The 24,846-nt window shown below is 32.7% G+C and overlaps 1 protein-coding gene across 2 annotated transcripts in view; it reads right to left on the bottom strand.

Moving 5' to 3' along the window:
- The window catches only part of LOC145256219 (uncharacterized), a 274,977-nt gene that overhangs the window by 133,339 nt on the left and 116,792 nt on the right, over window positions 1–24,846 (bottom strand). The window contains exon 2 of one of the 2 annotated variants that reach the window (XM_080114837.1): window positions 14,506–14,529. The exons of the other annotated variant lie outside the window; for it this stretch is intronic. Within the exon in view, the coding sequence (XP_079970963.1) occupies window positions 14,506–14,529 (24 nt within the window). The remainder of the gene's footprint in view (window positions 1–14,505; window positions 14,530–24,846) is intronic. 2 annotated transcript variants of the gene reach the window in all.

The following is a 24,846-nucleotide window of genomic DNA, read 5'->3' on the forward strand; positions in this document are numbered from 1 at the left end:
AGTGGAATCGGCAGTGGTTACTCATCAAAGGAGAAAGACGGGCTCCTTGCAAACTCTCACTTTTCACGTTGTCGAAAGGTCAATAGTTTGACCCTCTTACCTTCGTTTCTCTTGAGACAAATATCAGATGTCGATGCCCAGTAAGAAGTCCAGTTTAAGACATTCAGTACTTGGCTGACACGTAATTTTATTTTATGTAATTCGAATTATCCTGTAAAAATGTTTAAACTTCAAACTTGTGCCAGATTAATTGATACGCAATAATAAACATACAAGGAATGATAACAGAAGTGGTGAGAGGAACGGAATGATGCAAATAAGTGAGAGAAAAAGTGGAGGGAGGGAGAAGGATTAGAGGAGAGAGCGAGAGAGGGGTAAGAGGAGGAATAAAAAGTGAGAGAGAGAAGCGAATGAAGAGAAAAGAGAGAAAATTGGATGGAGACAGATAGTCTATTATGACATCATAAAAAAGGGTTTCATAATAAGTTTGAATTCCGAAAGGTTTTCACAAATTTTTTACGCAAACATTCCGGAATTTCTAAATATTTATACATCTCTCTTGTGATTACGTTTCTGCATTTTTAAGATAAGGATTGGTTATTCATATTATTTGGAATCTTCGGACTACTGTTTTCATATTGGGTGTCATTTTCACAACGTTTCGGTCGGTGTAACTTATGACCTTATTCTTGTCGAACTCGGGACTGTTTCTGTCGAACTCGGGAATTTGAACGGAATTTCGAATGATCCCCTTTATTTTCTTCACAGGGGTAGCATGTTCATGGCCATGACTCGATAGAGGTCCTAAGTAATTCGCAATTGTATTATTCGGTCGCCTACACTGAGAATTGAATTTTCAACCTTCAGGAGAAAATCACTTTTACAATTGATTTTTCCAAGTACTCTAACTACTGCGGCCGGAGTCAAAATTCCCGAGTTCGGTAAGATACACCTGAAGAAGGCCGGAGGTTACATCGACCGAAACGTTGTGAAAATGACACTCAAGATGAAAACAGTAGTCTGAAGTTTAAAAAATATACGATTATTCTCTTGTGATATTATAATAAGCCATCTCTCTCTCTCTCTCTCTCTCTCTCTCACACACTCTCTTTCTCACTCTCTCTATTTTGAAAGTCCAAAAAGTGTTCATAAATACTGAATAAGATATAACAAATATTGTCCAAGTAGCTAACAGGTGATCTAGTCTTCTGCTTAAAATCGTTTGCATTAGGAGTTATTTTCCATTAATTTTGAAAATGTTAAAGCTCTGATATGGCATTTTCCCCTATTGTACACTTAGCATACAACGAGATATCGTGTCCAAATGAGTAAGCAGATGTGCGAGTTAGTCGAACCTTAAAAAAATACTGACTTGTATAAGCTACTCTCTTTCTATCTCCGTTTGTTCGCCTTACATTTTCCTCTTTTTTTTGTACCGAGTAGAAATGGGATGCACTAACATCAATTACTTTCTCCGCACGATCACAGCAAGCAGTCACGAAATAATAATAATAATAATAATAATAATAATAATAATAATAATAATAATAAGAAGAAGAAGAAGAAGAAGAAGAAGAAGAATGTGGAAACTAACACACAGGAACAACAAGTGCGGGCCAGACAAACTGCTACAAAAGAAAAACATGAAACACTACATGGAACCAAGAGCACTGAAACTGCATATCTATAAGTTCTCTAACCCAACCCTACCCCCATTGCCATATCACTACACCCCCTCCCCAAAGAGCAAATAGAGTCAAGGAGGAAGGAAAGACCGATGAACTGACCAAACCTCAGCCGAACAAGTGCGAAGACAACTGGGACCTTGGGGAGGCTTATTGCCATTCAAATCCCAGCAAAACCAATAGCTGCTGCCAACAAGAAATCAATGGCAAGCAGCTGTTGCGATAATGCAAATTTATTCGCAAATATTATCGAAAGAGGTGGAGAGTACTGGAAACCAGGAGAGACTTATTTTTACTCAGCTTCCAGGGAACACCACAGGCTGTTTTCAGGGAAAGATCTCTGAAGACCTGTGTGAAAGCTCCTTGTGAGCCAATAATAATAATAATAATAATAATAATAATAATAATAATAAGAAGAAGAAGAAGAAGAAGAAGAAGAAGAAGAAGAAGAAGAAGAAGAAGAAGAATAAACATTATCTCATTCAATTTTCAAATGATTAAAATGATACTAAGATACTAATTACTGAATTCATAGTGATGGCCGAGGAGACATAGAACCATCGATATTCGTGGATTAAATAAAAGGGTTTCGTTCGAAGCCCATTGAAAGACTCCTGAGTTCGACAAGATACGCCGGAGCAAGGTCGAGGTTGCATCGGCCTAAACGTTGTGAAAATAACGTCCAAGATTAGAATAGTAGTCCGAATAATCCAAACTAGCGGACCTATGTTACATATGTAATATATTGATGTTGACATTCTGTTGATGTTCAGCGTAAATGGAAACGTTCAGATATTATTGTAGCTCTTTTGTTAAAACTGCAAAAGTATTTATCTAAGCTAGCACGAACGCCCGGCAAAGCCCGGTCGTAAATTACGCTTAAATATGATATTTTAATTCTTGCAGATTTCATATATTTTGTTATAGAGTTAATGTTCTATCGATTTTTATATGTTATAATGTTGCGATTTCAAAAATAAATAAATAAATAGATAAATATATATATATATATATATATATATATATATATATCCATATGACTTGGGTGCATTAGCTTGAATCGACACCGAAATAAAAACTTATGAAAAAGTATATGTATATAAATATAACTTGAGTTCCTTCAGCGATAATCGAAACCGAAACCAAAACTTATGAAGAATTCTTGATCAAATTATTTATAAAAAAAAAAAATAGATTACTGGAGTGCCATTAGTTATAATTGAAACCGAAACCAAAACTTATGAAGAATTCTTGATAAATTATTTATGACAAGAAATGGGAGTATATAACAATTAAACGACCCGGATGTAAGCGTGACACAGAAAATAACACGCAGGCTATCGTATTAATACATAGATTATGAATTCTCATCTCAAAACTTCCGAAGTTTTTTTTTTTGTTGTTGCTTCACGACATATAGACTTTTTAAAAATTTCTTTTATGCATAATTCACGTTAAAACACTGAAATTAAGCAACGTCGAGTCTGGTCAGTACCAGAATGGGTGACCATTTGGGAATTTCATGTGCTCTAAGTTTATCTCGGCATTACTTCTAGTCGTCTAGCACCTCTCCTTGCTACTGGGCCAAAGCAATGTCGATTTAGGAGAGGTGTGGTTGTTATTGCGCAACCCTTGCCTCACAATTACACCTGCAGCTACCCTTACAGGGGTGTCCATTGTCTCTTGAGACTGAACGGAGGCATTGAATTCCGAATCCAGTAATTTTATTTATTTATTTATTTAAATGTATGTGATAGTGCGCTAAGTCATTCCATGTTCGTCATTTCATAAATCTAAAAGCTTCATGGGAATATGAAATTCACAATCGGTCGTCAGTTGCATATATATGGGAGATTTGCATACAGCCGTCACACGCACGTCTGTGCTTTCTTACATGTATTTTTTTTTTTTTTTTACTGTTGCGGTGAAACTGGAATGATGATTAAAAAGAGGTTAGAATAGACAAATTAAAAACGAGAACTTATTTAATTTAGAAAGCGGAAAACTGACTCTTCTATAAATAGAATACTTGTTACATGTGACATAGTTTAAAAAGTCAGGAGGATGTACATTCAAGATAAAAATTTACACATTGCAATGTAACTCTTTTTGCAATTTTGCTCCTCATTATAATTTTTTTTTTCATTTTCTTTCTTTGAAGATTGTAACTCTAGGTATGAAGCAGCCAAACCAGCTGCCAACATTTCCCTGCTTTTTATTGAAACCAACCGAGAGCTCTTTTTAGTATTCTCGCTGTTCCCGTAAGTGCAATTTTCTGGATCTCTTTTGCACTTTGTCCACCAGGAATATTAGTCAGGTAGGACTTCAGGTTCTTCTTCGTAAGTCCTGTGGCACCTATAATAACTGGTATTATTGATATCTCCCTTAAGATTCCAGTTTCTTTTCATATCATACATGAGACCTTCATATTTGGTCTGTTTCTCTCTTTCAGCTCATTTCAGACCTCCATCATTAGGGACACTCACTTCAACCAAGGTTGCTACTCTCTCTCTCTCTCTCTCTCTCCCTCTCTTGAATGAATGAATGAATGAATGAATACTCTCTTGAGTTTTAAAATGTATGACATGTGTCGAGTGTACTATTTTATGGAATAGTCAATATTTCGATTTCTAAATAAGATAAATAACAATAATAAGTAACTTCGCTACAAGAGCGAAATTCGGAAACAATCGTATCGTTTGACTTTTTGTGTCAATTTCAATTAAAAGTAAAGATATGTGTTTAACTGCATTATTAACGAAACGAGTTTTCTATCTTTATCGTAAAAAAAAAAAACTCGTTATATTTCTTTGGGAACACGTGAAATAATACTAAGGGAAGTAATTCAGTTATGCTAAAAACAAGCAAGTAACTCATATTTATGATTGTTATAGCACAATTTTTTTTAAATATCGATAGTTACACGCCATTAAGCTCCTCTTGGAATCCTCCTGTGTTTTTTTGCCAAACATTTTATTTTCGCTAAAAAAAAAAATTTTAATAATTTTTTTCTACCTTATCGTTTTACGTAATTTTTTTTTTTTTTTTTTTTTTAGATATATTCATTACTGTAACATAAGATAACATTATGTAACATAACAGTTAAGTTGAGAATATTAGTTTGCCTTGAAATTCAATATTAAACATTTTGAATTTCGCTATTAAACTGTAGTTGCACTTTAATAACTTTTTCTTTTCAGTTTGTGCATTCTAACTCATTTTTAGTTGTTGCACAATGTTTCACCCTAATATTAAAAAAAAATGTAGATACCCTGGGGCCTTATGAGTTAGAAACTGACCTTGTGTCTAACTTTATCCTTGTGTGACACTTTAAGTGATGGTCGTATGCGTAGTTGTTTATATATTATTCCTTAATTGGAATTCATTTTTTGAGATGAGCATTATATATATTAATTTATTTTTATTTCGGACTATTATTCTCATCTTTATTAGTTGTTGTTTTTCATCTTTTATTGGTTTGTTTATTCACAACGTTTCGGCCAACCGGTGGTAACCGCGACGGATAGGAACTTCGAATCTCCTAACTGCATTCTCAGCCATCACTGCCATCCGTAGTTGTTGTCGTCTCACCACATTTTTTGGCCAAGTAAACCTCTGGCACGCTTTGGGTGGGATTGAAACCGCTATCTTCAGACAATGTTCATCTGGAACTGTAGAGATTCAACGTCTCTATCAACTGCGCCACGGGCCCCGAAGGGCGATCAAGGTTGGATTCTTTGATCCTATAAATCTACGTTTATTTTTTTATCTGATCTTCCATAGTCGGGTCCGTACCGATTGGTATATATATTATTCTTTAATTGGAATTCATTTTTTGAGATGAGCATTATATATATTAATTTATTTTTATTTCGGACTATTATTCTCATTTTTATTAGTTGTTGTTTTTCATCTTTTATTGATTTGTTTATTCACAACGTTTCGGCCAACTATTCCTCTGGCCTTCTATAAATATAAAAGCGAAAATGTATGTATGTATGTATGTATGTATGTATGTTCGCTTTTTCTGTATGTCTACAAAAGGCTTTTTTTCAGAGAAGCGGTCAGTCGCTTCACAACTTTTTAAAACTTTTTATATCACATATAAATCGTAATATCTCACAGTTAACAACGAAGCTCGCCTGTCTATTTAATTTGCTCGATTTCGGGAAGATAAATATTCAACATTTGTCGCTCGCCGCATGTGGGTTAGTCTTTTTCCTATAACATCTTGGGAAAATAAAAATCCCGCAGTCAAACTTGGCCTCATTACCTCATTAAAACGGACACCTGCCAAATCCAAGTAATTAAATAAATTCAAACGTGTTTCCGTTAGCATCTCGTGGTGGGGCAATGGTTAACGTCGCACTTTTTTTTTCACACTTTAATTTACAACTTTGCCTCAACGGTTCGGGTTCGATCCTCATACGTACCTACCAAAACATTTTTAACCCCCAACCCCACCCCCGGAGTTTCCATATACACCTCCAAACACCCGGGCAACGCCGGGTACCCCTCGTTAGTCGTCAATAAAAGATGAAAAACAACAACTAATAAAGATGAGAATAATAGTCCGAAATAAGAATTAAATTAATATGCGTAGTCGTTGTTGCGCAATCTCCATTAATGTCCGATTCATGACCCGCGAGACGAACAAGTGTTCTAAGTTTGAGATCTTGCTACTAATCCTGACGTCATATAATGATTCACCCTAAGATTTGCTAAACAAAAGCTCGTAGCACTTAGAGAAGCGAGTTGCAGAGAGAGAAACAGTGATATGATTTAATAAAACTGCGAATAGTTATTCATCGTCGAAATTAATTTCAGACAACGCCTTCGCTTTATTGTTGTTAGAATTGTGCGATTATTAAACGGAGGATTCGTCATTGTCTATTAAATTGTGTGTGAACGGGGAGGGGGGATTTTGTACAGCGTTTTGATTGTTCATTCATTGATTGGTCATTTAGATGAAGTGTGCCGCCATTACAATGGATATGGAAAGAAGAGAAAAGAAAAATAGTAAGGGGGGGATATAAAAAATAGAGAAAGAGATAGAAAGAGAGAGAAGGAGAAGTGGGATGACCAAAGAGAAGACGATAGAAGGAAAAAGGGTAACAAGGCTACGACAGCGAAACGGGAGAGAGAGAGAGAGAGAGAGAGAGAGAGAGAGAGAGAGAGAGAGAGAGAGAGAGAGAGAGAGAGAGAGAATGACCCGGAGAGAATAAAAACGACAGACAGAGAGACGACAACGAAGATAATAGTGAAAGAGAAAGACGACGATGGTGAGAGAAAGAGGTGGGAGAAAAAGAAAAAAAGAGACGACGACGACGACGATGTCGAATAAAGATGACGACTACGGTGGATAGAAGCAGAGACAACGACGACGACAGACATAAAGTGGGAGAAAGACAACAGAGAGACGATAATAATGATACGAAGAGAGAGGCAGATAGACAGACAGATGAAAATAAGGGAGAGGATGCGACGACGGTGGCACGGATAACAGAGAGAGAGAGAGAGAAAGAGAGAGAGAGAGAAAAGAGAACAGCAATAGAGAGATGAAGACAACAAAAGATGAAAACAGGAAAGTGCGAAGATAGGAAGAAAGAGAAAAGAAAAACAGAGAGAGGGAGATAGAAAGAAAGAGAGAGAGAGAGGAAAGAAATAGCGATAAAGAAAGAGAAAGTGAGAAATATATAAGCAGAGAGAGAGAGAGAGAGAGAGAGAGAGAGATAGGAAGATATATATATATATATATATATATATATATAGAGAGAGAGAGAGAGAGAGAGAGAGAGAGAGAGAGGGAAAAAAGAGATATGTGGAGAGAGATACCCACAGCGACAGAGGGAGAAAAAGACAGAGAGAGGAAGAGGCATAGAAATGACAGCACTCCCTATCCTTCAACATTTTATTTCCAACTAAACATTTATATCTCCTGCTTTTGGTCGAACTAAGCGTCTATGTAGATCAAATGGATGACCACCGATCCGAAAGAGGTCTAAAGTAACCTGAAGGCGCAAAAAATAAATATTTCTCCACTTATTCCGGTATCGTTTCCACTCATGCTGGATTTCCTTTTTGTGATTGTTTTAATACCAGTTTAAGAGACGTGCGGTTTGAGATAGCGCAACTCTTGCTTCACTATAGACTCTTCATGCAAACACTCTTACGGGTATTGTCTATTGTCTCTCGAGACTAAACTAATGCCTTTTTAAGGCTTAAAAACTTATATCATGACTACGTGTTGAGATCAAAGTCGACGAATTGGTGAAAATGGACATACAGGATAAACACTGATCCCAGATAAAAAAAAAAAAAAAAAAGATAGAAAAGGGAATGAAACTGCATTCACTTTGGAAAAGACTGAATCGGCTTTCTTCATAGGAGGGAGTCTCTATGATATATTAATTTCACAAACGATTCCCAATCGCATGTATGTCCCAGTCAAGGGAGATAATCGCGTTAACTTTTGCATTACTTGTTGAGAGGTGTCAAAGTCAGGATCTTTTCAAATGGTCACTCATATGATAATGACCAAGCTAGGATCAAAGTGGACGAATGAATCAAAATGGATGACCACCGATCCCGATTTCCAACATTGTGTGGCCATTTAGTCTAATTTGTCAACTTGTACATGATTATTTTGGAGCAAATAAATATTTCAAAGTGCAGTATCTATTCTGTCCTTTCTGACAAAGAAGAAAGATTGTTCTCGACTTGAACGATTTTAGCTTCGTCTCAAATTAGAGTGCTCCCTCTAGATGCCTTAAATACGTTTCCAGATGTTTCAATTTTTATGGTTTCAGCTTCAAATGAACAGCTACAGCAGGAATTGGAATACGCCATACTAAAGTCTGATTGTCACAGCTGGTGAATTTCAAAATGCAATTTGGACACGAGGACACTTTAAAAGAACGAGGTGCAATAAAATTATGTTTTAAACTTGGAAAAAATGCAGCAGAAACGTATGAAATGATTCAGATAGCTTTTGGACTATCTTGCATGAATCGAGCATTGGTTTTTGAGTTGCATAAGGGATTCAAGGAAGGTAAAGAGTCTATGAAGGATAATGAGAGGTGTGGGAGGAGTAAGGAATTCAGAACATCAGAGTTGATTGGTCAAATAAAGAAATTTCATGGATAAGGACCGCCGTGTGTTTGATGTAAGTGTGGGACCTGTACACAGAATTATTCGCAGGGAACTGAATATGCGGAAGATTTGCTCAAAGTTTGTCACAAAGGTGCTCCATCTTTATCAAAGACTATTTTACCAAAATAGGCATCAAAGCAGTTCCTCACTCTCCCTATAGTCCAGAACTTGCTCCCTCTGACTTTTGGTTATTCCTTAAACGCAAGGAAAGCCTTATAGGCTGTCGTGTTGAGAAAATTAAGGAACTAAAAGACGTTGTGACGAGGATGATTAACATGCTCACACAAGAATACTTCCATGGAGCCTTCCAGAAGTTGTTGGAACGGTACAGCAAGTGCATTGCATCCGACGGAGATTACTTCGAAGGGGACTAGAGTTTCACATGTGTACTATCAATAAAAGTGGCCATACGATAAAAGTCTGGAAACTTATTTAAGGCATCTCGTAGATATCCTCACCTCATAAAAACTGACCTTGTGCCTAATTTTAAGAAGCAAGTAAACTTAAAATCACATACATAGCATGGAGGTTTCCACCATGGTCCAAAGCCACCAGGGACTATGCGATTGTTAAACTGGCTTGTTCTCTATGAATCTAAAATATAGTATTATGCAGTTTTAGGGAGCCAAGCCTCTCAGGCGTTACCTACACATTCTTCTAGTAAGGGTTAGTTTATTGCTGACCACTACCCAGGCATGTTTTGTAGACCAGAGTGATCTTCTTCTATGTCGTTGGCTTTTCAATTTCCAATTATCAACCTTGTGTCACATCTTTCAACTGTGAAAGTGAGATAAACATTTCAATTTCGAAACGTTTTTTACTTGCGCGCGATTACCACCTACGAAAGAGTTAACAAATCGCCCGCCGGTGGATGGTATGACCCAGATTGCAAATCCCTCGCCTATCAGATATCAAAAATTAAAAAAACAGAGAGATAATTTTCTTGGATACTTTTTTTTTTTTTTTTTTTTAGGTAAAGGGGAGAAGTGAAGCAGTTTATGTTATCAAATTCGCGAGCTCCGGCTCCAAATGGAAGCATTAGGCTACTGTATGATGACTTATTTTAAGAAAACCCACCATTTTCTAGTTTTAATTTATAAATGGAAGGCTCGAATCATATACGTTTCCCGGTTTTCCTTTAAAGTAGTCTAGTCTATTCTTATCTTGGTTATTTTCAAAACGTTCCAATCGGTGTCACCTCTAACTTTTTCAGTGCATCTTTCGAACTCTGGAATACTCATGTCAAACTTGGGAATCTATGCAAAATTTCGAACTGGGCGCTTTATTTAATACGCGGGAGTAGATCGTTGTCGTCCCTTCAGCCATGGTCCAGTAAAAATGTCAAGAATTTTAATGTTTTTTTTTTTTTGCTATTCGTAGTTTTTATCGCCTATAGTAAGGATTAAGTGGTCAAACTCTGAAATACTTTTACGTAGAATTGATTGTAACTAAGCGTCTTTGTCCGTTGTTCCATGGGTTTATGTTTGAAATTCCCCATAGGTTCCTGAGTTCAACAGAAAGATTTTCAAGTTCCAATATATATATATATATATATATATATATATGTGTGTGTGTGTGTGTGTGTGTGTGTGTGTGTACATATATACACGTATATATAAATCTATATATACACGTATATATACATACACACATATATATACCTCTATATATACATATATCTTTTTTTACATAGGCGTCACCACTTATCAAGGCCTAGAGGCCACTCAAGGATAAGGGTAAAAGAGTGTAGAGTCAAAAGGACAATATAGTAATCGATAGTAATGGAAGTTCGGTAAATTTGTTAACTTGAGTGGAACGGCTCATCAGAAACTTGTTCACGTTGAACTTGAAGACAACCATATTATAGACGGCTGGAAAGCAGGAAAACGGAAGACAATTCCACAGGCGTGAAGTTCTAAGAAAGAAGCTTTGATCATGGAATCTATGTTTAGGTTTAGGCACAGATAAAGAGTGTGGGGAATTATTGATAGTGTTTTCAGTTAGACGGGTGTTTCTTGCGAAAGTTTGGCGAGGGGGGACCATATATTGAAGCTCAGTCGAACACTTTCCATGAAAATAACGGTACAGCAGAGACAAACTCACAACAAATCTTCTGTGAGAAAGAGGTTGCAGGGAAGAGAAAAGGAATCTCCCACCAGGCCACGAAGTCTATTTTGAACCCTATCAAGGCATGACAAGTATTTTCTAGCAGCTCCTGCCCATATGTGGCAACAGTATTCCATCCTTGGATGTACCTGACTCTTATATAGATAGAGAATTGCATCAGCAGTGAGATATCTACTGGATCGATAGAAGGATCCAATCATTTTTCCAGCGGCATTGGCAACAGATTTGATGTACGTATTCCATTTAAGATCAGGAGTAAAAGTCAAGCCCAGAAGCCTGTCAAAACTTAAGGCTTCCCCAAGACGAAAGCCATTTATTTTAATTGGTGCCAGATGGGGATCAGAACCTTGATGATGTAAAGATTGAAGCTTAGTTTTAGATACATTAAAAGTAACCAGCCACTCCTTTCCCCATTGTACAACGTGATCAAGATCAGAGGAGAGAGAATCGGAGAGAACTTGGTCGTTTACTGTCTTAGATGTGCTACCATAGATCGTAGGTGTCGTCAGCAAAAATGTCTACGAATGATGTAAGGATGGGATTTGGAACATCATTAATGTAGATCAGGAAAAGAGTTGGGCCCAGGATACACATGTATATATGCATATATATATATACGCAAATATATATACATATATATATGCACATATATGCATATATATACATATATAAACATATATACATATATATATATCTGTGGAAATATATTTTCTTATGATATATACTAATCCTTATTTAAGAAGCTCAATGTAATTACAGAGCAATATACTGAATAAATGACTAAAAACTATATTCCAAAATTCATGATGTTGACCTTGTAATAATTTATTCCGGTAATTCAGTATACATTTACAATTCTTGACAGTATCTGTTTCGTAGCATAAAATCAGTCACTTAATTATTTTATACATCAGTGAATCTACTATGCCCTTAACTCATAATCTGATGAGATAAGGGCATAATAATCCGAATTTCAATATGTTGTCCATCTTACCGTTTATTTCTTTCAGCATGGTAAAATATTCAATTCTTCACAGCATCTATACCGTAGTGCAGAATCAGGCATTTAATTATTATGTCAATTTTTTTAATCTTTTCTGTCCTTACTCATTAGAAAAATAGGAACTCATCAACTTTAAAAGAAAATAAAGGAATATAGGCAGGGTTACAAAATCCAAAAATTGGAAGAGAAGTCGCATTTGTGTTTACTTTTAGTGACGCCATCTTTGAATTCAAATAAAATAAATAATTAATAAAATAAATAATAAATAAAATAAATAATAAAGAGCTTTGAATAAGCATGTTTTCCCATAAACATATATATATATATATATATATATATATATATATATATATATATATATATATATATATATATAAACAAATATATATATATATAATACGCTTTTTTGTATTATTGCAAATTTGAATATATTGTATATATATTTACACTCACGCATGTAATTTCCATAATTTACATAAATTAAGGTATGTTGCTTCCTCCTTTCGCATATATACTCCTAAAATAAATGGCCTTCTCGTCAGGAACCATTTTTATCTGTTTTACTCTTAAAATAGCTCGCATAAGATTGGGCGGAAAGTCGAGCATTTAGGTCTTCTTCCTCCATTTTTTAATCATATCGTCGGATTTTTTATCCTTTTATTATTCATGTACATACATACATACATACATACATACATACATACATACATACATACATATATATATATATATATATATATATATATATATATATATATATATATATATGTTTTATTTGTTTTTGTTAGTGATACGTTTTTTGAATGAATTCAATTATTTATACGAAAGTGCATTTTTTCCTAAATGCTAGTTGGGAATAAGTTTCCATTTGACCAATTTGTTACCCCTTGAATGGGGAGCAGCATATATATTATTTATACATATATATATATATATATATATATATATATATATATATATATATATATATGTGTGTGTGTGTGTGTGTGTTAAAGGAATAAGTATAGTTACATGAATCGTGGGACAACATTACTTACTGTTTTCCTACATTTAGTACTCAAAAGACCATTCAATTAAAACCTAAAAGTTTGTAGGAAGAAAAGTAAAAACAGTAAAAATTAGACTCAAAGGTAGAAAATTAGATTTCGAGGCGCCTTTCGATCGACACATCTTCAAGAGTGAACCATCGACAGACAACATTTATAATAAATTAGTAGTTACATAAAGTTACCTTCAGAGTCAAACAAAACAAAAAAGGTAGAGATAATCATATATTTCAGAGGTAAACGTTGATGTAACAACGGACGGAGCGTGAAACGTTAATAAAATGAATAGAATTCAACGAACATGCATAATTCCATCGGCAACAGGTCAGACAAACAGATTGATTGCTATACGCAGAAGATCAGACAGACAGAATGCCATATACAGTTGATCAGACAGACAGTCAGATTGAATGGCATAGGCAGCAGGTCAAAAATAGACTGAATGCCACAACTAGGCAATTAGACAGACAGTCAGCAAAGAGAATGCCAAATACAAAATACAGGCACAATGTCACAGACATAATAACACGTGTAATCCTACAAACAGGCATAATGTCACAGACAGAAAATCAGACAATCATAATGCCACAGAAAAACAGACCGGACTAATGTCATGGACAGAATAACAGACAATGCCACAGATATAACAAGCATATAATACCACAGACAGGCATAATGCCACATACATATTAACAGACGGACATAATGTCACAGACAGAAAAACAGAAAAACATAATGCCACAGACTGTTTAAATAACGCATAACAGACGGATATAATGTCATAGACAGAAAAACAGACCGGCATAATGGCATGGAAAGAATAAAAAATAATGCCACAAATAAAAAACGCATAATGCCGCAGACATAATAACATGTATAATGACACAGACAATCATAATGCCACAGACATAATAACAGACACAGTGCCATAGATATAATAACAGACATAATTCCACAAATATAATAACAAGCAGAATGCCACATACGTAATAACAGGCCTAATGTCACAGACATAATAACAGGTAGAATGCTATAAACATGATAATAGGCGTAATGCCACAGGCATAATAACAGACGGATATAATGCCACAGAGACGAAATTATAGAATACGTGAAATGATAGACAAGTTTTTTTTTTTGTTTTTTTTTTTTTTTGACATAGAAATATATAAGAATTCACAGTAAAGATCATTTATTCCTGCAGTCGATGTTTCGAACCCACCTTAAAGCCGGAATTTAAGGCGGATTTTCATCGAATAAAACATAAACATAAAATAATATTACTTGAATAAACAAGAAGGTGCGTGAATAATTGAAATGAGTTGGGTTGATATAAGTGCGAAAATTCACGAAATAGTTTCAGTAGTAAAAACGTATGATGTGAGTGAGTGGGATCTGCATACAGTTGCATACGAGATTGAGGGACGAGGAGGAGGAGGAGGAGGAGGAGGAGGTTAAAAAAAATCGTTTTTAAAAAAAGAAACTTACTGACCTTTAGTTTACGGTATGATCCAGCCTGTTTAGACAAGAAAAATATAAAATATTTTAAAGTGAAAAAAATCAAAACCGACAAAAAATGATAAAAAGAGTAGAAAACGGGTCGAGTCAGAGATGGGGGAGGGATAAGGAGATAATTAGGTGAAAGTAGGAGGAAGAGAAAAGTAAAGCGAGAAAAAAAGTAAATGAAGGCAGGGGGAAAGTAAGGGCGAAGGAAGGGAGAGTGGGAGGCATGGATAAAGAAGAGCGATAGTGAGAGACAGGGAGTTTGGAGAGTAGGAAAACGAGAAAAGGGAGAGAGCGAGAGAATAAGGAAAATAATAGAGGAAGATCATAAGAGCAATGGAGAGAAAGAAAATGGGTAGAAACATATAGAGAGACGAGGAGAAAGAGGGAGGGAAAATGGATAGATAGAGAGAGATAAGTATAAGGAAAGGAGAGATAGTTTCGACGGAGGGAGAGAGGTAGAGAAAGAGGGGGGGAAGAAGGCAGAAAGGAAGCGAAAGATAGGGAGGGAGAAAGAAAAAGAGAGGGTGAAAGAAAGATAAGGACAAGAGAAAGTAAGAGAAGGAGGGGGAAAAGAGCAAAAGATGGAGAAAAACGAAAGAAAGAGAGAAAAAGAAGAGAAAGAGAGAAATAGGGTGAGAAAAAGAGAAATAGAATGAGGAAAAGAGAGAAATAGACTGAAAGATAGAGAAAGAGGGAGATGAGTAAAGGAGAGGGAAGGGAAAAGAAGAGGGGTAATGACATTCAAAAAGATGAGGGGGGATTACTTAAAAGAGAAAGTGTAAGTGGGGTTTGAGACAAGAAAATAAGAATCCAAAGACGTACACAAACGCACGCATAAAAACCGAGAGTATCGAGGACACAACGACATAACAAGAGAGAGAGAGAGAGAGAGAGAGAGAGAGAGAGACAGACAGACAGACAGACAGACAGACAGACAGACAGACAGAGCGAGAGAGAGAGAACAAGTAAAGTTCCATTTAAAGTGCGAGATTCAGAAAGAACGAAAGAAACACGCCCAAATAAGCCAAGATAGAAGGAGGTGAGGAAACGTGGCATATATATACATATATATTTTGCCCGGTCGTACAATACACTTAAACATGATATTTTAATATATGCAGATTGCGTATGAATAATTATAGAATCAATCCTCTATTGATTATTACATATTACGATGAATAATTACCCGATGGAATAATTCATAAAAAAAAAAAAATAATAAATAAATAAATAAATAAATAGATAGATAGATAGATAGATAGATAGATAGATAAATAAATAAATAATAATAATAATAATAATAATAATAATAATAATAATTCCGTCTGCGTTTACAATATCACGTCAGCTGATATTTTAGCTTGACGACGATGAATTCTCTGGAAAAGTCACTCATGATTAATGGTTAATTTTAAAATATACAAACGAAGAACTGATTTGCGGCGATTTTTAAATGGTACCTCTTCTTTATCGTAAATTGAACTCATTAATAATAATAATAAAAATAAAAATAAAATGATGAGATACACCTGGGCTTGAACAGGGGATCATTCGATCTGTAGTTGAATGTTCTACCACAAAGCTATAACTCCAGACTGTAATAAGTGTGTTTCTTTTTCTTTCTTTTTTTTTTTTTACGAAGAAATGATTTGCTAAGATTTTATTATCTCCCTTAACCAGTGTAACGTAAAATATTCCCCTGTAAAATTATTCTTTTTTTTTTTATCTATCAGAAAAAAAAGGTATTTTTTTAGATCGGATTTTTTTCGATTTTCAATACTTATCTGTATAAAACATATCCAAGAACACTGCCAGACATAAATTAGCTTTGCGTGAAATTTGCAAAAGATAGGCTCGGCCGTTTCGGAACCTATGGGGAAATAACTCACACACACATACACACACAAAGTTACTTATATATGATAGTAGAGATAGGGATAATATATATAATGTGTGTGCATGTGTGTATGAATAAAATAGAGTTGAACATGATATCCTAACACATATTAGATGAGTATCGACTTATCTTTCACACTTTTGCCGCACTCACGAGGTTGATTTCAATTTGAAGTTCTCATAATTCGGTGTCAAATTTATACAAACACACTGACTGGAGAAACATGCACATTAATATCATGTTATGGTTTAATCTAATCTACCTATAAATAAACTTACCCATATCTATTCAGACACAATAATTACAGTTACGACTAAATGTCGCGACAGCTATTAGTGACAGTTATGGTTCCAGAATAATGACGCGTAATTCTGCAACATACTTTTGGTAACTATAACACCGTGTTTGTCTTGTTTATTAACGATCTGCAAGACTACATCATCTGCACACACATATCTTCCGATTTACACAGACGGCGCCAACCGAAATGAACACGTGTACTTAATTTCTCCTCACAGATAAAACACCATCTTTCACTTAGGACGTTGCAGGTACTCTCAGCGGTCTCATTCGTTGCCCACATTTTATTTTGTATTGTTGTACAAGTTGTCGATAAAAGAAATATTCTGTATGGATTAACATTGGTACTATCCTAAATTCATGAGTTTAAGCATAGCAAGTGTTAAAAATGTCTATACTTTTCGTATTTTGTCATACGTTTTTTTTTTGCATTTGTTTCAGAATTAAATCACATGTTTAATTTTTTTAATTTAATTTAATTTAATCATATGTTTAATTTTTAAAATTCAATTTAATTGAATTTAATTAAATCATACGTTCAATTTTTTTTTTACTTTAAATTAATTGGATTTAATTAAATCATATGTTTAATTTTTTTAAATTTAATTGAATTGAATCTAATTAAATCATACGTTTATTTTTTTAAATTTTGGTTTTATTGTTTTCACACCAAAATCTATTCATATTAATCGAATTTTCTCTTTATGCGAAGATATTTTTTGCAATATTTGTTTGTTTCAGGGCATATCAACCATTTCCAAGATTTTAATGACGAATCCGGTCATTTTAGTGAAGGCTTTTATACTTCAAGTTCTTTATATCTACAAATATTTATTCATGTTTCGCTTGGTTGTCTGTTTGCCTTTGAAATTTCCTCCCTGCTCCTTGTTTTCCTGTGTACTAACATGCAGTATACGGCATAACCACGTTGACACACAGGTCTCCGTCAGATCACCAAAGTTAAGCAACGTTGAGCCTGTTCAGTACTAAAATGGGTAAGCATTTGGGAATTCCAGGTGCTATATGTGCTCTCCGCTTATCTCGGCATTGTTTTCAGTCAGTTTCGGCCTCTCCTTGCCACTGGACCCAAGAAGTACCAATTCAGGAGAGGTGTGTTTGGTGGATTGTGCAACCCTTGCCTCACAATTACACATGCAGTTACCTTTACAGAGGTGAGCATTTTCTCTTGGGACTGAACGGAGGCATCGCGCTAACATGCAGAAATCTAAATGTAATGTGAAGAAACATTTCGCTGCACAAATCCTCACTTAGAATGCCACTGTATTTATGGCAGTAGCCTCTTACTAGAAATGCATCTTTTTGGGGTGAATATAATTAAAAAAAAAAAAAGTGAATAAAGATCCAGGTGAGCAAATGTAGACTTTGATTAAAGAGACGAAACAATAAACTATATCATAAATGAATGCAATTAACTAGCATCAAATGGTTATAAGTACATATATGACTGTATCGAGAACTGTGCAGACAGCTGCCTTTTGAACACGATTACAAATTGTTTAGAAAAAAAAACAGACCATTTTTAGATTAAAAAGCAGAAAATACTCTAAGACACAGACATACAACGGATAAATGAATCCAAGCAAGAAAAAAAAGGAAATATGAAAATCAGAAAAAAAAAATCTGTTTAAAAAATAGATTTCGCAGCCCAGTTGTTCATAGGCGGAAGATGAGGAAGAGAGAAAAATGCCGGGTGCTCCTCTACACACACAAAATTAAATGCATATTGCCAAACATGCCAACACTGCGACACAATGACCTTGGTCGAGTAAACATTTCGTAATTTTATTGACCATAGATCAGCGGAACAGACAGCAGCGTTTTTTTTTTATATAAAAAACGATGATAGCTTGACAGCTGAACGGAAGGAGTTTCGACGTTTTCATAAATTAGAACGTCATGATGCTGTTCCATCAAAACACGTGATAAAATGTTGGATTAATAGCTTTGAATAAACTGGATCTGCCCTAAAGAACACATTAACAAAACGACCGAAAAGTGGTCGTACTCCACAGAACACTGACGTTATGCGCACGTTTGTCTCGCAGAGTCCATGGCGTTTAATTTGTAACCAAGCAACTGCAGTTGAAATATACCGGAAGAGTTTTCGCAGAATTTTTTAGATTTGAAATTTCATCCATACAAGCTGTAAATACTGCAACAACTGAAAGAAAACGATTACCAGCTGCGATTAGAATTCTGTCAACAAATGATAACAAAAATAAACAATGACTGAATTTCTAAGCAAGTTTTCATATCGCAGTTTATGCGAATAAGCGGAACGACCGTTATTGGGCAGACACAAATCCTAATGAAATTCATGAGTGCCCTTTACACGCTAGACAGAGGAACATATGGCGTGTGTGTGTGTGTGTGTGTGTGTGTGTGTGTGTGTGTGTGTGTGTGTGTGTGTGTGTGTGTGTGTGTGTGTGTTGTTTTTTTTACGTGGGACTATCGGACTATATTTTTGGAAAATTAACAGGGGATCTCAGTCAGTATCATGCGAATCATGAAAATGCTACAATACTTTATTTTCCACACGTTACAAGAAACCTGGTTTCAACAGGATGAAGCAACATTATACACTGCTCGACAATCATTGAAGGCTGTACGGCAACTGTTCGGTAACGTGTGATCTCCAGGTTCGGCAACGTTGCCTTCTTACGCAACACCACACCCTAGATCATCAGATTCATTCGTTTGTGATTTTTTTGGCCCGGGTGGGGGCTATCTCAAGAGTAAATTTTACACAACTCGACTAAGAACTCGAGATGAGTAAAAAAAAAAAAAAAAAAAGAGAATTCAAGATGAAATTCACATGTTAAGGAGGAATCTCAGCAGCAGATTTCAAGAATACATTCTTACAAGAAGATTCAATCTGCAGGACGTAATTTTAAAAAATGAAAATTCCGTCATTGTTTCTCAAATGGCATGTTTTAAAGTCTCAATCTAAATATCAATTTACTTGTCCGACGTCCGGTGTCGCAAAAAAAAAAAAACATCATCATCGCAAACATTAATTAATGAGAAGCAAATTACCTCCCTTTATAGCCGCTCTTTATCAGTTAAAAATGATAAGAACCATTTCCTTTCCAAAAATTTTCAAAACAAAAGAAAATATGGCTGTCTGATTACGGTTTCAAATTGGTTATTTTATAATTTAAAAAAGTCATGTTTAGAGGAGACAGTATTTTTTTATTATAGATTTTTTTTAAATTAAAAAAAAATGTGTAAGTGAATTGACAGCTGTTCCTTTATAATTTATATTAAAAGATAATTCAGAAAAACAAAACAATGTATTGTGTGTTGAATGTTTATTTGAAAAAAAAAAAAAAAAGAAACTATTTTTTAATCAATTCTTTTTAGCTTTAAAAGGTTTTAAAAAATGCATTTGCTAAAAGAATTCTTTTTTAATCGTCGTTATTTGTTTATTTTATTTTTTATTTCTATTTAGACTGTGTTTTAAAAATGTCCAACTCCCGTGGAATTTTCACGGATTTTGCTAGTTACCATGAATAAAATATTTTTATTCCATCGCTTTTAGTTTTATTGGATTGTGGAAAAGTTCCTTTTATATGGAGCTTCTCAGAACCAAAAGAAAAAGATTACAGTAATGATGATACATGTAGGGCCACTAGGAGCAGTTTTTATGTAATGACGGGTTCCTGGTTATCAAGGCTTATCAAGGCGTAAAGGCCATTTAAGGATTAGTATTAATGAGGCTATCAGTTGAACGGTGAGACAACCCTGCGACGAGTTGTAAAGAGGGTTGAAACTGGGAAGGATTTTATTATTGAAGAAGATAGCTCAACAAGAATTCAGTAACATTGAAACCAACCATGTTGTAGTCATCTGGAAAGCAGTATCCTGGTTTTGTGTTCCACGGGCGGGTAGTTTTTGGAAAGAAACTTTACTCATAGAAGTTCGGCTTTTGGGTACACGGAGGACAAATAAGAAATTTATTTACGATGAGAGAGGCCTATAGAATGAATATCAGTCGAACACCAACCATTCCTGTAAGGAATTGTTTATAAGTGTTGTGGTGGAGAAGAAGAAGAAGAAGAAGAAGAAGAAAACGAAGAAGAAGAAAAAGAAGAAGAAGAAGAAGGAGAAAATGGCAAGTAAAAGTAATAGAAATCCGCAGGTCATATAGAAAACACCGTCTTTGTTTACGTATGATTATTGAAAGGTAATGGAAGAATATAATGTCGTAGACGAAAAAGACGGCGCAGAAGACAAAGAAGAATATTTTAATATCAGTGTCGTATTGCTATTCTATTGATTCCATCTTGTTTATTGTTTGAACGTTAAAAAACTCCACCAAAAACCGATATTCCCTTATTCAGAGAAACGCAAGCTTACAGCCGTGATTGGGCGGGCTTTGCGAGATTTTGCCTAGGGAGCTTTTATTATTTTACGAAATGAAAACCAAGAAGCTAATATAAAATGTATCTATCTCAGAAACAAACCCAGACGGTGGAGTAAAACGTGTGACGAATCTAGAGAACTACCCGGTTACTATTGGGAGAGTGGGAAGAGGATAAAATTAGGAGAAAAATTCTGCTACCACCGTTAATTTAGACATTTAGTTTGGATTGTGACGCTCCTAGGAATTAATATAAGTTTTTATTATAACGGATGAATGCGACTGCAAATATGCGCAAAACGTACATAAGATAGTGGCTAGTAGTCTGATCATAATTAATTTATATGTGGTGTCTGCGTTTGCCAAGCTATAATGTTTATTACCATTGGGAATAATATATTATTATTATTATTATTATTATTATTATTATTATTATTATTATTATTATTATTATTATTATTATAAAAATAAAGATAACGTTTTGCTATACCAACATGTATAATTAAAACGAAAAACAGTTTATTTACAAAACGTTTTGGTTTGTAAACATTGGGAATTTATAAAGAGATAAAATATACATAGTTTTATTCATCGGAACAAATAAATAATGCGTCGTTTTATTTACAAAAATTTTAAACAAAATCTATAAACAAGTGAAACAAACAAATATTAACAATAAAACAAACATTTGCATAAAAAGATATTTGTTTTGCAAAAAACTTTTTCAAATTATTATGGATTATTGGATTGTATAAATATTTTTAAAATATATTAGATTGTTTTCAAAACTTTTGTAACTATTGGACTGTAAAAAATATTTTCAGTATTTAACAGTATAAAAATATTTTAAATATTGATCTGTATAAAGATATTTGAAAAATATTTTATTGTATGAGCATGTATTTTAAATATTGGATTTTACAAAAATATTTTTTAAATATTGAATTTTATAAAATATATTTTAAATATTAGATTGTATGAATTACTTTTTAAAATATGGGATTGTATAAGAATATACTGGAGAAAATATTTCTTTAGATATTGGATTGTACAGAAATATTTTTTAAATATTGGATTGTATAGAAATATCTAAAAATATTAGATTGTATAGAAATATTTTTTAAATATTGGATCGTATTAAAATATTTTTTAAATATTGGATTGTATAAAAAATTGTTTTATATTGGGTTGTGTAGAAATATCTTTTAAATATGGGATTATATAGAAATATTTTTTAAATATTGGATTCTATAAAAAGTATTTTTAAATATTGAACTGTATAAAGAAAAAATTAATATTGGATTGCATAGAAATATTTTAATATTGGATTATATAGAAATATTTTTTTAAATATGGGATTCTATAAAAATATTTTTAAATATTAGACTGTAGGAAAAAGAAATTAATATTGGATTGCATAGAAATATTTTTTAATATTGGATTGTATAGAAATGTTCTTTAATATTGGATTGTATAGAAATATTTTTTAATATTGAATAGTATAAACATATTTTTTAAATATTGGATTGTATACAAATATTTGTTAAATATTGGTTTGTATACAATATTTTTAAATATTGGATTGTATAATAATATTTTTTTAATATTTATTGTATGTAAATATTTTTAATATTTATTGTATAGAAATCTTTTTTAAATATTAGATTGATATAAAAATATTTTTTAAATATTGGATAATATAAAAAAAATTAATATTGGATTTCATAGAAATATTTTTAATATTGGATTGTATAGAAATCTTATTTAATATTGAATAAATAGAAATATTTTTAAAATATTGGATTATAAAAACATATTTTTTAAATATTGGATTGAATACAAATATTTTTTAAATATTGTTTTTTATACAATATTTTCAAATACTGGATTGTATAATAATATTTTTTCATATCAAATAGTATAGATATATTTTTATATTTTATTTTATAGAAATATTTTTTAAATGTGGGAACGTATGGAAATATTTTTTTAATATTGGATTGTATTAATAGAAATATATTCAATATTGAATTGTATAGAAATATTTATAATATTGAAGCGTAAAGAAACATTTTCTAATATTGAATTTTATAGAAATATTTTTTAAATGTTGAAGCGTATAGAAAGATTCTTTAAATACTGGATTGCATAGAAATATTTTTTAATATTGGATTGTATAGAAATATTTTTAATATGAGGTTGCATAAAGATATGTTTTAAATATTGGGTTGTATAGAAATATTTTTAAATATTGTGTTGTATAAAAATATTTTCTAATATTGGATTGTATAGAAATATTTTGTAAATATTGGATTGTATAAAAATATTTTTTGAATATTAGATTGTATAGCTATATTTTTTAAATATTGGATTGCATAAAAATATTTTTTTAAATATTGGATTGTATAAAAATATTTTTCAAATATTAGATTGTATCAACATATTTTTTAATATTGAATTGTATCGAGATATTGTTTAATATTGAATTATATAGACATATTTTTAAATATTGGATTGTATAGAAATATTTTTTTAAATATTGGATTGTGTAAAAATATTTTTTACATATTGGATTGTATAAAAATATTTTTTAAATATTGGTTTGTATAAAAATATTTTTGTAAATATTGGATTGTATAGAAATACTTTTTTAAATGTTTAAGCGTATAGGAATATTTTATAAATATTGGATTGTATAAAAATATTTTTAAACATTAGATTGTGTAAAATTATGTTTTAAATATTGGATTGTATAAAAATATTTTTTAAATATTGGATTGTATAGAAATATCTTTTAACTATTGGATTGTATAAAATTACTTTTTAAAATATTGAATTGTATAAGAATATACTGTAGAAAATATTTCTTTAGATATTGGATTGTACAGAAATATTTTTTAAATATTGGATTGTATAAAAATATTTTTAAATATTGAATTGTATAAACATATTTGTTAAATATTGAATTGTATAAAAATATTTGTTAAATATTAGATTGTATAAAAATATTTTTTTAAATATTGGATTGTATAAAAAAAAATTTATATTGGTTTGTGTAGAAATATCTTTTAAATATTGGATTGTTGAAAAAAAATTATTTAAATATTGGATTGTATAAATATATTTTTTAAATGTTGAAGCGTATAAAAATATTTTAATATATTATATCGTATAAAGAATATTTTTTAAACATTAGATTGTATAAACAATATTTTTTAGCACATGATTTCTCACTATATATTTAAAAACATATTTAAAACGATAAAACATAAAATAAAAAGTATTTTTAAAAATCGTCGTTAAGTCAAAATATATCCTTTTGAGATGACCCGAATCAATTTGATTCAATATTGCTGAAGAAATATTTGTAAAAACTGCTGGAAATATTCCCAAACATTTTGCGCTCCTTGATGCCGTCGCAGTTGTCTAAAATGATAGAGGAAGAGGATGACAACTTCTTCATTTTAACGACTAAAAGTAAAAATATGGAACAGGGAGGACATATGTGTCTGAAATGTAAGACTTGAGAATAAATTCATCATTCATATTTTTGGAATGAACTATGATTAGGATAACTTTGCGATATAGATGAAGAAATTTAGGGTATTTTAATCAGGCCCAACAAAACAAAAAAGGGGGGGTGAGAGAATTTTTAACTGTGTTTCTGTTTAATTTTTCAATTTTTGAGCGATTATCAAGGCACCACATGACTGTAATGGGCCGCCATTTTCTTTTCGTTCTAACTC

Source organism: Euprymna scolopes, chromosome 32, assembly GCF_053919585.1.
Source record: "Euprymna scolopes isolate OS-2025 chromosome 32, ASM5391958v1, whole genome shotgun sequence".
NCBI lineage: Eukaryota > Metazoa > Mollusca > Cephalopoda > Sepiida > Sepiolidae > Euprymna > Euprymna scolopes.